Here is a 14,828-nt window from a genome sequence, read left to right as displayed (position 1 = left end):
GACTGATCTAGCTTTATGGTTATATTGGCAGGCCACCACCCCCACCACCAGCCAGCCGACAGCAGTGGCCAGGGCCCCACTACGTCCGAGACTACACCCGCTACTAAAGCTAAGCCAGAGTTCAACATCAACACCTTGGACTTTATTATGAGGAGGAGAATAGAGAAAGCGTTAATGGAGGAACCTAGCCCCAGTCAGTCGGAGCAGCAGATAGAGTCCTCCGTGCCATCACTTTCTCAGCCTCGCCTAGGTCAGCAGCAGCAGCATGCTGCCGAGTCTTCAGTGTCACCCTCGCTTGCCGCTTCTCGGCTTGTGACACAGCAACAGCAGCAGATGCCACCCAGCCAGCCTCTGCCTTCAAACCGCCAACTGCTTCAGCTTCCAGACACTCGACAAGATGCACGCCAGCAACCAGGAGATAGTCGACTAGGTCATCAGGACAGTAGGTCTTCGGACTCCCAACCCGGTCCACCTGATGGAAGGACTTCTCAACAGCAGCAGGAAGCTTTCCCCAGCAGCTCATCTCAAGTTGATCCGTCATCTGCCCAAGCTCAGGAATCAGATGATCGTCACATGCCTGGGATCCGACCAATGGTGGCTGTTTCGGCAGCAGCAGAATCCTCGGAGGCTAGCCATGTAAGTGCGGCCACCCCACACTATCAACAGCCCAAGAAGCGTGGCATGACAAGGCCTCAGGGCAAATTTGCTGCTCCAACCAGAGATCTGCCTCGCCCTTCATCTGCTGCAGATATGCAAAAAGCGACATCTTCAGGGAAGAAAAACAAGTCCTCAGAATACGATTTTCCCGATAGTCCTGAAGAGGAGGGAATCAGGAAAACCCCAAGTAGCTATATGGCTTTATCAAGTTCTCTGTCACGGAGTCCGAGGCGGGGGCACGTGGACAGCTCCGAGAGCCGCTCAGATGGCAGCAGCAAAGGTGAGGGAAACATTGGCAGTTCCGTTGATGAGGGGGCGAGCGGAGATGGAGATAAGGTGACATCGCAAAGCAAGGACCCAAATGAGGCTCAAGGTTACGCAAGCTTCCTTGTTGGGCAGCAGGTTTCGGATAGCTCCCATTTGGGGATGGAACCCGAGTCGCGGAACTTTCCACGCAGCAGATTCGGAGGGCGAGCGGAGAGTGGAGAAGCTGATGAAAGTTCCAACATCTCTCACCCGAGTATCGACAGCACACACTCTGACCACATGGTCATTGATGAATCCGACATCGGCAGCTCCACGGGTGCAGACGTCTCCTCAGGTGGTCCGATGGTGGACAGACCTCGGTCTGCCAAGAGCTCCCCTCGTGTTCATGACAACAGTCCTCAGTGTAGCACAGATGTTTCTTACGAGGCAGCAGACAATACAAGCCAGAGCCGAGGGGGGTCGGACAATCTCCCTTCCATGTCCTATGTTCAGCGATCTCGCAGTCCACGAGCAGTGGAGTCCAGCTTCATGGGAGTGGACGTCAACAACCGACCGCACTCGAGCTCCGACCTGCCAACAAGCATGGCGTCCGTTATCCCTGGGTCAGGGGACGTCAGTAGCTATTCCTACTCCAACCCTGCTCAACCTGTTGTGTCTAGCATGATCGTGGAGGCCGAGCATGCCGTCATCTCCCGTGACCAGGAACCCATGCCCTTATACTCAGCTCAGTACGAAATGCTCTCAGATGATGATGACTAGTCCAGACACGCTAGTTTTAACACAAAAGTCACGTCATTTGTGTATGTACGCATTACAAGCTTCTCAAACTGGGTGATGTAAAAAGGGATTTTTCTTCATCGATTTTTTGAATGTTTAATAAGAGATGAAATTTTGCATAAGGACAATATGTGTGTTGACATATCACTCCACAAACTGCCATATGACTCAACTCGTTGTCGCAGTCCGATGTACATGTCAGTGGAAACTTGTTTTGTATTTCAGTATGTACTAGAGCATGTGTCAAGGGATGAAGGGGAAGAAAACAGTTCCCCATGGCCATCAACATGCCTCTATCTTGTCTCATTCATCTGCTTGTATTCTTTCAAACACTGTGTTCGAGATTTTGTTGAATGTACAATGTTAAGCTTAGTTCCATTCTTCTTGATAGTGTCATCATGGTGCATCAGCAGATCCAGGTCTGTTGAATTCACAAAGGACACCCAGTTTATACTTGATCATTGTAGACTATTCAGTATGGTTTTCCATGTCAGTCAAGCGATATGGTATCTCCGATTTGTCATCCGTTCGTAGATTCAGTTTTATATTGGATAATTCACTGCTGAATGGCAGAAGTACTTAATTTTGGGAAGACATTTAATCATTGATGAGTAGTGTTCACCCAAACTACTGAAGGGTGTGAATTACATTTCGTTAATTTTACAAAATACTAATTTTTTGTGTGACTAGAATATTTAGAAATACAGTAGGATGAACGTAAGCTAAGCTATGGGTAAAAGTCTGATTATGTAACACGATCACTTAAGTACTCATAGTATTATTATTATATATTTTAGAGACAATGATGACAGTTTGATGGGTCTATTGATTGTTGCAGTAAACAGTTGACTTTCTTTTTATTGTCCGTCATATAGCTGGAATATTGCTGAGTGCGGCGTTAAGCAACTGACAAATCTTGGGTACTTGGGTACAACTTGTGTTAATGATTTTATGTGTCTCAAGTGCTTCACAGAGTTTGTAGGGATGAACTATTAACATGAATGGATGGTGACCTGTGAGAGATGAGTGTAATGTTGATGTAGTGGGTGGTGAGTGTATGTGTGTGCCTGTGTTGGAGAGATTGTGTGTTATTTGGTGTCATATGTCAATGTCGTGTTCCATGTTGGTGTGGTGTGTCCGTGTGTCGGTGAGAGGAAAAGAGGATGTGTGTGTTGGGAGGGGGGAGGCGACTGATAAATATAATACTCAACATTTGATAGGGATATTTTGAGTGTCCAGGAGGAAGGTAAATCTGACCGGTTATTTGGAGATCTCATACAAACAGGATGCAATTTGGACAAGAAACTGACATGAAGCTTCATTTCAAGCAATATTAAATAAAACATTAATTAAACATTTAAATATGTTGTCTCCCGACCTTCAAAAGTGTGAGCTGGCCCATTATCCTTATCAAGAGTTGAGTATTATATGTGGGCGCCATGCCTGAGCTTTGGGTGGGTGGATGTTTGTGCGGTGTACATGTTTGCATACAATGTCGGGATGTCGTGCCAGCTCCCTGTGGCTCGGTGTCTGGTGAATGGTTCATACATCCCTGCAGATCTTGTACTGAGGATGAGCTGCAGATTGGCTCATGTGGATGTACCTCACTGTTAACATTATCTTGTTATTCATATAAAAAAACAAATCAATGTGCACTGTGTTTGTTGTCTTTGTAGGTTTGTTTGTTGTTTAACGCCACACTCGGCAATATTCCAGCTTTATGACAGCCCCAATTGCGTGGCTCGATGCTCATGATATTAATCACTGGATTGTCTGGTCCAGACTCTATTATTTACAGACCGCCGTCATATAGCTGGAATATTGCTGAGTGCAGTGTTACAACAAACCAACATACCAACTTTACGACAGCGGTCTGTAAATAATCGAGTCTGGATAAGACCATTCAGCGAGTGATATCATGAGCATCGATCCATGCAATTGGGATACGATGACATGCATCAAATAAATCGGTGCGCATGACCACCCGATCCAGTTAGCCGCGTCTTACGACAAGCATAGTCGCCTTTTATGGCAAGAATGGGTTGCTGAAGACCTGTTCTGATCCTTCACAGGTCTGTCTTTGCGTGACGCGTCATAGTACCAATATGGGGCACATGAGGCCCAGTTGTCTAAATCACTGCAAATTGGTCCAGAGAGGGACAACCTTTAGAATCATGCAAGAATCCTTGGATAGTGGGTTTGAAACCCATACTTGCCCTGATGGTTTCTAGGTTTGTAAGCACCATACCTATCCTCATGTAGGACATAACAGCTGATACACACCAGGCTGATACATGTAGGACATAACAGCTGATACACACCAGGCTGATACACACCAGGCTGATACATGTAGGACATAACAGCTGATACACACCAGGCTGATACACGTAGGACACAACAGCTGATACACACCAGGCTGGTACATGTAGGACATAACAGCTGATACACACCAGGCTGATACATGTAGGACACAACAGCTGATACACACCAGGCTGATACACGTAGGACACAACAGCTGATACACGTAGGACACAACAGCTGATACACGTAGGACACAACAGCTGATACACACCAGGCTGATACACGTAGGACACAACAGCTGATACCCACCAGGCTGATACATGTAGGACACAACAGCTGATACACACCAGGCTGATACACGTAGGACACAACAGCTGATACACGTAGGACACAACAGCTGATACACACCAGGCTGATACACGTAGGACACAACAGCTGATACACACCAGGCTGATACATGTAGGACACAACAGCTGATACACACCAGGCTGATACATGTAGGACACAACAGCTGATACACACCAGGCTGATACATGTAGGACACAACAGCTGATACACACCAGGCTGATACATGTAGGACACAACAGCTGATACACACCAGGCTGATACATGTAGGACACAACAGCTGATACACACCAGGCTGATACATGTAGGACATAACAGCTGATACACACCAGGCTGATACATGTAGGACACATCAGCTGATACACACCAGGCTGATACATGTTGGACATAACAGCTGATACACGTAAACGTGACCTGCATCACTTCAGGCTTTCCTCCCACACAAGGTAACATGCTGAACCATGTAACTGAGATACTGTTTAAAGTGGGGTTTAACCCAATGTTCTTGCTCCGAGTGTTAACAGGAAAACAGAGGAAGAATGGCTCATGATTGAGGAATGTAAGACTGATATCCGAGAAAGTTATTGAACCTAGACCTGTTGACATTTGTTTATTTATTGTTTAACACTGCACTCAGCAATATTCCAGCTGTATGACGGCGGTCTGTAAATAATCGAGTCTGGACCAGACAATCCAGTGATTGACATCATGAGCATCGATCCACACAACCGGGATACGATGACATGCATCAACCAAGTCAGCGAGCCTGACCACCTGATCCTGTCAGTGGCCTTACAACAAGCATAGTTGCCTCTTACGACAAGCATGGGTTGCTGAAGACCTATTCTACCCCAGATCTTCCTGGACCAGAATCCCCATCTGGTGCTTAGTGACACAGGTTTCTCCTAAAAATTGTCTAAGATCAACAGGTTCCAATACGAAACCAGGGTCACCACACTGTACCTCACCTGTTCATATTGATTATTACATAAACATTCACAACAACAGCTTTGGGCCAGATGATTTACGATTTGTTACCACCTGAAAAGCTGTTTAATTCTTAATGCACACCTGTGGTTTTATTTTTTGATTGACGCAGCACTCTGCAATAATCCAGCTATATGACGGCTGTTTGTAAATAATCGAATCTGGATCAGATGATCCAGTGATTGATATTGTGAGCATCAATCTATGCAAATAGGTAATGATGACATGCATCAACCAAGTCGGCAAGCCTGACCCAATCCTGTTAGTCGACTCTTACAAGCATGGGTTACCCTATGGAGTAGTTCATTGAGTCTTATACAAAACGGCTGATACACACCAGGGTGGTACATGTAGGACACAACAGCTGATACACACCAGGCTGGTACATGTAGGACATAACAGCTGATACACACCAGGCTGGTACACGTAGGACACAACAGCTGATACACACCAGGCTGGTACATGTAGGACATAACAGCTGATACACACCAGGCTGATACATGTAGGACATAACAGCTGATACACACCAGGCTGATACATGTAGGACATAACAGCTGATACATGTAGGACATAACGGCTGATACACACCAGGCTGATACACGTAGGACACAACAGCTGATACACAACAGGCTGGTACACGTAGGACATAACAGCTGATACACACCAGGCTGATACATGTAGGACACAACAGCTGATACACAACAAATACTAGGAGATGTATGAAAAGCAATTTTTATTCAATCAAAAATAAGTTGAAGTTAGGGATGTCATTGTACATGTATATCTAAAAAAAGATACATAATTATTTTATCATGTTTATATTGATACTGTATTGACAAAAAGTAAGATTATTAATACTAAATAAATAATTCTCCGGCACAGAAACATTTACCTAGATAACATGTACATTTGTACAATGGTAGAAAATTCAGTTTTAAGCGTTTAATGGATCAGCCTTGTTCAGATAGATTTTTTTATAACTATACACAGACAGAAAGACTAATTTTGTTATTTATCGATAAATTATGATACTTTTGAGTTGACATATCGTCACAAAATTTTCAAATCAATGACTTGAAGGCAGTATACGACAAAATAATGTCAGGTGAGGTGGCCTCACATATCACAGTCTTAAAACAGCTGCACTATCTCCGGGCTTCCACTTGAAACAGCTGCACTATCTCCGGGCTTCCACTTAAAACAGCTGCACTATCTCCGGGCTTCAACTCTCCGGGAACCAGACCCCTGCCGGGGCCGACTCCCCGAACTTGTCGCTGACCTTGATCCTCGCTGACCTATGACGTCTTCGTCCACGACGGTGTGTTTCTTTTTTCGTTGACCACACATTGATTTCAGCATATGCAAAATGGCTGTTGGTGCGACATTCATTTTCAGAAGGTCCATGATAATCCTGAAGTGTCAACGACAAACTGTTAAGGCAACAAACAAACTTTGTACAGATTTATGTGTGACACTGATACAATTTCATTGTTTCTGTGAAGTTGACATTAAGTAAAATCTGTAATGACTATTATCACTATTTGAGGGACAAACAGGATGTTTGCTTGTTTATTTGGTGTTTAGGCCGCACTCAGCAATATACCAGCTATATGACAGCTGTCTTTAAATAATCAAGTCTGGACTAGACAATCCAGTGATTGACATCATGAGTATTGATCCACACAATTAGGATACAATGACATGTATCAACCAATTCAGCGAGCCGGACCATCCGATCCCGTTCGTCGCTTCTTAAGACAAACATAGTTGCCTTTTAAGGCGAGCATGGGTTGCTGAAGACCTTTTCTACCCCAGATCTTGACAGCTAAAGAAACAGGATGTGGAACAATGAACATTATGAAGCTGTTTCGGGAATCTTGTCTTGTGAAATCACTCAACAATACAGCTTGCTCTCTCAACCAAGAAAACTATATTCTTTCAATTCAAATTCAAATGTTTATTGTATGAAAGGCTACAGGTCAAAACACATGAAATGCACACAATACAGTGCATGATCACAGGACAAATAGGTTCTCTTGTTTCATTTAAGTGCTCCTGAGGGCATGCTTCACATAGACAGATTCTAAAACTTCAAATATTGTGGTTGCCAGGAGGCGCGAAAATTGTTGGACTAAAGTCAAACAATCTCATTAAAATCAGAACTTGGTTCATGCTACCACTGAACAAAGATCTGAAGACATCCCATTACGGGTCACGTCAGAACGACCTTTCATCCGACTTATCAGAGCGCCGCTTACCAGATTATGAAAGTGACAGTGGGAATGTGATTTCTACCTCGAAATGGCTAACACTGGGTATTCCGAACGATAGTTATGTGTTTAATGACTGAATCCATACAATCTAGATCATCTATTAGCCATTCCAGAATGTTCTTTTGTTCAGGTTTCAAATTTGTAACCGAGAATTTGTCAAAATATGTTTCGAAGCGTCGTCGCCAATTTGAAATTGGTGCCGGAAAGCACGAGAAAGCTCCCTTCTGATTGGTCAATCCATTGGTGGGTCAAAGTTCGCTCAAGGTCGGTCCGACGTGACCCGTAATGGGATGTCCTCAGATCTTGGTTTAGCGGTAGCAAGAACTAAGATCTGATTTTAATGAGATTGAAAGTCAAATTACATATTATTTGGTATGTATTTCTTTCGAATGTCTTTTAAGGATGGACATATGAAGGTGAAATGATACAGAGCTCCAGATAACTTTTTGAGCAATTGAGTTTTTACTCCATTGTTTCTATTTTAATTGGGTTATTACATTTTTCATTGGGTAACCAATATTTTTTCACTCATCTATTCATCACTCTATTGGGTTTTCCCCAAATTTAGTGAACATTTTAAGATTAAAAAAAAAATGAAATTATGTTTTAGATGTTTATAACTGTTCTCACTATATAGGCTTGACTCGGAAAGTAAATAAGCTCGTAATTGTGTTTCCGAAATCAGCTCCTTTGTACACATGCTGAAAAAGCTTCATTGGGTATATTGCTTGTGCTGTTTTTATACATTTGATTTTTTTCATTTAATGCATGCATTTCTGTACGCAGGTTAATTGAAAGTAATTGGGTTTAGAATATTTTGGGGGGTATTTTACGCAAATAAGCTGCTTATCTGTAGCTCTGTACAGATCTTCGATATTGTTTAGATTACAACATGTACAGAATCTTTTAGATTGTGAAATTTTGTAGTGTCTCCCATTATCAATATCAAGCCTTGTAGGCATGCCCAATGTACACAAGGTAGACTCTGTTAAATTTTTCTCTGCTTTTTGGCTTATCTTAGTAAAATCAGATTTCCAACATTATTTTTTTCTTATTAAGGCTCTAAATAAAAAAATATTGCAAAAACATCTGTGCCAAGTTCCAGCTTAGTCCATGATAGTCATGCTGATAGTGAGTTAGTGAGTTAGGTTAAATGCCGCTTTGAACAGTATTCCAGTTATATCAAGGCTTGTCAGCTTAATGTGAGAGGAAACACTGAAGTGGTGAAACCTACGAGCACGGGTACAGTGCTGACAAACCTAGAAACATAATCAGGCACAAGGGGTGCAACTCTGTACAGCGAATTACTGCCACCTCATGTCAGTAAGTCTAGTTGCTGCACAATAGAACATGTTCACAACATCTGCCTACTCACTTAAACACGCTGGGGTCAAGGGTCACGCCTCCTAGTTGACCCAGCTCGTACAGCTCGGCCTCCTCTGGGGTCAGGATGTTTTTACTGAGGAGGGAGAACTGGAGGACCTGGCTGGAGGAGGTCATCTCGTCCAGCAGCCAACACAGGTGGTCAGTCAGAGGTCAAATTCACGGGCTGTAACATTAAACATGTTAAAAGTTATGATATCACGTCATAGGTGGTCAGTCAGAGGTCAAATACACGAGCTGTAACATTAAAAGTCATGATATCCCGTCAAGGGTGGTCAATCAGTGGTTTCAAATACGCTGGAAAAGTGAAACATCCTGATGATAAGATTGTTCTTATACAGTCGCAAGCCTTTGACTTTGTCAGCGGTATGTGTTAGTCAACACTGTATTTTATGGGAATGTTTGGCATACTGTTCGACTTTGAAACTGCAGGATTTCAGAATTGCATACATTCCTGAGGACATTATTTACACATTTTGTTTACAAGCAGTCGACACAAGCAAAATGTGGTCGATATTAAAGGTGAACATGGTGAATGTTGCAACAATTTACATGACGTCAGCAAAAACACCTCTTTAGAAAACGTCCAACTTTATGAGTAGTGAGGTGGGGTCCTGGTTATTTTTACGGATGACAAAGGTGTTGTGTACGTTCCTGTACCAGCAGATGGGTTGGATAGGGGATGTGGAGAGGGCTTGTTCTTCAAAATGGGTCCTGTAGATTTCTGTAAGGATGGGGGAGTGAGGGGATCCCATGGGGAGACCGTGGATCTGCTCGTAGGTGGTGTCTGCATATATACCTCTTATCACTTGGTTGTTGCTCCAGCTTGATAACATTGCCATATGCAATAAACCAGAAGTTGTTATCCATAAAGTTGTACGTTTCCTTACTTAACAGCCTTATCACCAACTTCTAGAATGCCAATCAAATAGTCAAACACCCCTTCACGATTCTTAGGGTCAGTTGTGAGGTCGGTTATGGGCATGATGGGTTAGCAATCTCTTTTAACATATAATTCCAAAGTAATCTGAGGAACCTCTGTACAATTTTTCTCAAGTTTCGACTTTCATGGAGAAAATGACTACCACACATGCGCATAACGGGAAACAATCGGGTGCTGCTGACTTGGTAAACAAGCACAATATTTTGGTGATAGTGCCTGTGGCCCCCAGGTAGGGTGTTGGCTAATTAGATTAACAAATTAGTCTAGCTTAGCTTCAAGCTGGCAATGTGAGTTTGATCCTCCAAGCGGCCCTATATAAAATGAAAAACAATGCACTACTCCCAAGTCAGGTAATGACAAATGGGTACTCAAGTCTATTTTTTGGTACCCATCACAGCCCTAAACAGTTTCCAAACAGCAAAAATATGAAAAGGGGATAAACTGAGATGTAAGCAGATGACCACAGAGCGTGGTGTTAATCTCCACCCTTCAAACATCACAGATCTGGAAAAAACAATGGCTTTATAAAAACATGTGAAACGAATGGCCCTCGCACTTTCGAAAATGTTGCAAATTCAGTACTTACATTTTTATACTATTAATTGTCATATACTCGTCACACAAAATGGGAAATGCACCGTATGATAGAGTACTGGGGCCCTTTACTTTCACCTATTAGTATTTCATATTATAGAGAATATCAACAATTCTTCAAGAAAATCTGGGCTAGCCCACCTTTTGCCTAACTTTTCCTAACCATGCTGACTGCATCAATATTAGAAAATAAAGCAACCTCATAGATAATAACTTACATCGAAGTTATAATCGGTTTAGCACACTGTTGCAAACATCTTCATCTTATCTCAGATAAACTCCATCAGTGAGTCAACTTACAATTTAAGTTTTCCGCATTTATCATAACCGGAAGTTGTAATGTATTTACCGGAAGTAGCGCAGCGATTCGTATTATGTACTACTTACTCAACAACTTATGTTATAACAAGTTCATTTTTGAGGGACAACATACCTCTGATGCTCATGTATTGTTTCTCCATTTGACACGTGTTTGTCATTCAGTGATAGAACTGGGCAATTCTAGTGTCTAGAATGGATTATCTTATGCTATTGGAACCACCGTGGTAAAGGGACGGCTTAGAGCTTCACCGTTGTAAAATAATAAGAGAAGCCTATCCCACCCACCCCACCCACCCATATATATACACACGCACAAACCCAACCCACCCTCACAGGTAGCACATTAATCCAGGAGGTCCCAGAATGAAGTTATCTTATTTCAGAATATATCTACAAAATATTTAATCAATTGTAATGTGGCCCGGAACAATGCTTAATTTCCTTATTTCCTTGAGCTGAGGTAATCTGCACTTGCCAGATCATTCTGGACTTGAATTGGATTCATTTTTTAATTTATTCTCTAGTGTCTGGGAGACAACAAAAATAACAAAAACGTTTATTTCGCTTCAAGGTCATAGCCTACATATTGAAGGTCCCAATTGTGTGGATCGATGACCATGATGTCAATCACTGGATTGTCTGGTCGAGACTCGATTATTTACAAACCGCCGTCATATAGCTGGAATATTGCGGAGTGCGGCGTTAAACAACAAATAAACAAACCAACAAACATATTGTAGGTAAAGCAAGGTTATGTCACGTGACACGGGGCACCAGACACACGTGCATCACGTGTAATCGGTTAGTGCTGCAACACACTCATGCATTTAATAAAAGATTTTAAGTTTTTCTTTTACAGATTGTGCAAGTTTTCTTTGTTCTAATAAGCTTCAGTATTCAATAACACATCGAGTCATATGGCACAAGGTCTTGTAAAATAATAATAATAATATATGATTTACCCAATTTATGGAAAAGGGACACATGTGATAGATATTAATATTCGTCAGCTAGGTTATTTTTTATTACAGTGACAACACATTCTGCCTTCCCGTGGAATGTTTTCCCATGGTCTCTTTTCTATTGGTAATCTAGGATTAGTGAATCTTATTTTAACATTCGAGATTCTAAATCTTAACGGTAGTGCCACCCGATAGCATCCTAGCTGTGTTTTATGTTTAAATAATCAGTATATACTGTCTCAAGGGAACTGTCTATTAAACTTGTCCATGTCTGGCCAAACTGATCAAAGATACGTTGTTTATAAACACATTTCAATACATTTTTATTTGGTCTAAATTGCTGGGTCCATATTTAACTTAAGCCTAATCCATCAAATAAACTTTTAACATATTCGAGCCATATATTTATGGTTGCAAGAGTGTGCAGATAATAAATTATACATAGCAGTACACGCGACCGACTACAGTGAGCGAGTGAGTGAGTGAGAGGGGTATTACGCCGCTTTTAGCAATATTCCAGCAATATCACGGCGGGGGACACCAGAAATGGGCTTCACACATTGTACCCATGACGGGAATCGAACCCGGGTCTACGGCGTGACGAGCGAACGCTTTAACCACTAGGCTACCCGACCGCCCCAGACTACAGTGAAGGCAGGGTAGGAGCCCTGTTCGTTTGAAGTCGCTTGTCTAAATATCAACATGTAAACAAAGAACTGTTGGTTTACATTAAAAACTATTCTACATCACACAGAGGGGTGCCTGTGATGTCGCATTCTGTGACCTTGTGACATCGTTTGAGTGTATTAAAAAAATATGTCTGGAAATCTATTGAACACTATCTGTTCTGCTGCATTATAAATTATATTACTCGTGCATACTTTCGGTGAAATAAATCCAGTTTGTGTGTTTATGCGTATGTCGCACATACTTTTTAATGTGGAATATATTATTTGATAATAAATGGATAAAATATTTATCCAAAAGACATTCGTCTAAACGAAGCTGTATAAGACTAACGCGAGGCTCCTTATACAAAATGCTAAAATGAACTTCACCTCAGAAATATTAGTAATTGCCTACTGTAAGTTAGACTAAAATCTAGTCTCTGAAATGAACATATCGTACATAAAAAAACAGTTGTTCAGTTATCTTAATAAAAATATAATAATTTTAAAGGAGCCCAGTGACTCTCTTCATTTTCAGATACTGCATTGATCTAGACTTGCCAAACATTATAGACTTGCATGGGCTGTATTTGATATATATTTGTATCAGGGTCTGTAAGACAGACTAACTGTAAGTGTACGACATTACATATGAATTTAGTCAGAAATACTTGGTACCATTTGATCTATTTTATCGTCTCTGTTGGTTCTATGTACCCTCATCTCATAAAGAAATATGGTCCTTTAAATGTTGTTGTTTTTTAAATGCAGTAGGGAGCTCGTCTGTGCGTTATTAAATTGGGATGTGAGCATTAACTTTACACATGTACAAAGAAAACGTCAGCAGAATACTATCTCATTTCTACACCAATATAATAAGTTGTGCATCAAATATTCTCTATTCCAAATCCGGCCATTTTGGGCCACGGTATCTTGCGTGACATGGACTGATATTATTTGTCAAAGACTTCAATTGTCAAAATTGTCAACAACACACCAAATACTAAACAGAGTTCTGACAGAATGTCGGACTCGAAGCCACACCAGTCTCAGTACCGAGGCTGGCTCTACAAGTGGACGAATTACCTGAAAGGTTACCAGAAGAGATGGTTCGTTTTGCAGAATGGACTTTTGTCATATTACAGGTGTGGTAATTAATTTATTTGAATGTATTATTTTTGTTTTAACATTTTAACAAACTAGTATATTATGCTGCGTGACAGTTTTGCATAAGGGGCGTCTAGTCTTCAAGATAGACTACTCGAAATAGTCATGGAATCATTAATTTTGAGAAAAAAATCTGGTTCCAGACATTTCATATCCTCAGTTGTTGTTATCGTGGTTTTGGGTTATGGTGACTTTGATAGACTGAGGGGATAGTATATACTATGCCAGTACTTACCTTTATGTACTGTAGGAAATTTTGCATTATTTTGCAATTGATCAATTTTGTGTGTTGTGATAGTATGACTGGCTTGTCTACATACATGGTCAAATAACTGTATAACTGACTATTGCACCTTTCATTATGGTTTTTGACTATAATACAAGGGATGGTTGGTGGAGTAAGTACTATCAAAGCTCAGCAATTCAAACATGTTTTGTATACTATCTATGACAGCTGTCAAGTGATAACTGCCATGGTCTTGGTACCACAAAATGGCTCATCAAAACATATGTGTCGGAGCTTGAAGAGGTATGAGACAGACAGGGAATGAAACTGTATAATATTGATGAACCAACATCTATAACTCTATCATGTTGACAGAGCACTTTTAGCACAGTCATGGCATATATCATGTATATCCCAAAACATGCACATCAGTGTTAGAAACTAACAGTTTCAGTCCACTAGTCCTTATAATGATAACATATAGCAAAACCTTTTAAAAAGGCAAATTCCTACTAGTTGTTATGATCAGATACCTTTGGTATTGGGCAGTTTGACAAGGACTATGGGACTAGTGCCAATTTCTAACGCTGCATATGGTGCAGGAGAGGAAATATGATGAATATGAACATGATCAGTGATGATAAACACAGTGATAAATGGGCATGGATGCACATGATATCCACTAAAGGGATTCACTGCATGTTTTATATCAAATACATTCGCAATGATCTTGTGATTGTGCTTTGACTGTTTCGTGCCAGTTGTGTCAAATACACACTTTCATAATGATAACAATGTGCATATATATAATAAACCCCATATGTCATGTATGTTATGCCCCAAACTATCGATTAATTATTACCATGTCAATGTATCGGTTATTTTCATACTTAGTTCCCTGGGATGTATGAGGTGTTTGAAATTGGCACTAGTCCTGTGGTCTTTGCCAAACTGCCC

General features: G+C 41.3%; 3 protein-coding genes across 14 annotated transcripts in view; 2 read left to right on the top strand and 1 right to left on the bottom strand.

Annotated features, from left to right (window-relative positions):
* LOC124140208 (nuclear receptor corepressor 1-like) overlaps nucleotides 1-3,350 on the top strand; it is a 118,635-nt gene extending 115,285 nt beyond the window's left edge. For 8 of the 9 annotated variants that reach the window (XM_046507638.2, XM_046507641.2, XM_046507637.2 and 5 more), the window contains one exon: nucleotides 32-3,350. In XM_046507638.2, coding sequence (XP_046363594.2) covers nucleotides 32-1,683 — 1,652 coding nt within the window. In that variant the 3' untranslated portion in view covers nucleotides 1,684-3,350. The remainder of the gene's footprint in view (nucleotides 1-31) is intronic. The other variant, XM_046507645.2, reaches the window with a different exon arrangement.
* A 2,700-nt stretch (nucleotides 3,351-6,050) lies between these two features.
* LOC124140207 (mitotic-spindle organizing protein 2B-like) lies at nucleotides 6,051-10,884 on the bottom strand. Of its 3 annotated transcripts, XM_046507633.2 has the most exons (4): nucleotides 10,746-10,884; nucleotides 8,983-9,156; nucleotides 6,561-6,745; nucleotides 6,051-6,528 (listed from the first exon to the last, which is right to left on the bottom strand). In XM_046507633.2, the coding sequence occupies exons 2-4, from the start codon at nucleotides 9,105-9,107 to the stop codon at nucleotides 6,512-6,514; spliced, it is 327 nt and encodes a 108-aa protein (XP_046363589.1). In that variant the 5' UTR covers nucleotides 9,108-9,156; nucleotides 10,746-10,884; the 3' UTR covers nucleotides 6,051-6,511. The 3 variants fall into 3 exon arrangements, with proteins under 3 accessions (XP_046363589.1, XP_046363586.1, XP_046363587.1); XM_046507630.2 differs by having other exon boundaries at nucleotides 6,051-6,745; XM_046507631.2 differs by having other exon boundaries at nucleotides 6,051-6,745; nucleotides 10,828-10,882.
* Nucleotides 10,885-13,394: 2,510 nt separating this feature from the next.
* LOC124140204 (oxysterol-binding protein 1-like) overlaps nucleotides 13,395-14,828 on the top strand; it is a 58,733-nt gene continuing 57,299 nt past the window's right edge. For both annotated transcript variants that reach the window (XM_046507628.2, XM_046507627.2), the window contains exon 1: nucleotides 13,395-13,623. In XM_046507628.2, coding sequence (XP_046363584.1) covers nucleotides 13,502-13,623 — 122 coding nt within the window. In that variant the 5' untranslated portion in view covers nucleotides 13,395-13,501. The remainder of the gene's footprint in view (nucleotides 13,624-14,828) is intronic.

This window comes from Haliotis rufescens, unplaced genomic scaffold, assembly GCF_023055435.1.
Source record: "Haliotis rufescens isolate VD_foot unplaced genomic scaffold, xgHalRufe1.0.p SCAF_15, whole genome shotgun sequence".
Lineage (NCBI taxonomy): Eukaryota > Metazoa > Mollusca > Gastropoda > Lepetellida > Haliotidae > Haliotis > Haliotis rufescens.
The sequence above is the reverse complement of the archived record's forward strand: the minus strand, read 5'-3'. Positions and strand labels throughout refer to the sequence as shown.

Coding starts and splice junctions, on each gene's coding strand:
- LOC124140207 (XM_046507630.2), bottom strand. CDS start 9,107: ATGACCTCCTCCAGCCAGGTCCTCCAGTTCTCCCTCCTCAGTAAAAAC. Junction 6,746..8,982: donor CTTGACCCCAGCGTGTTTAA/GTGAGTAGGCAG, acceptor TTGACACTTCAG/GATTATCATGGACCTTCTGA.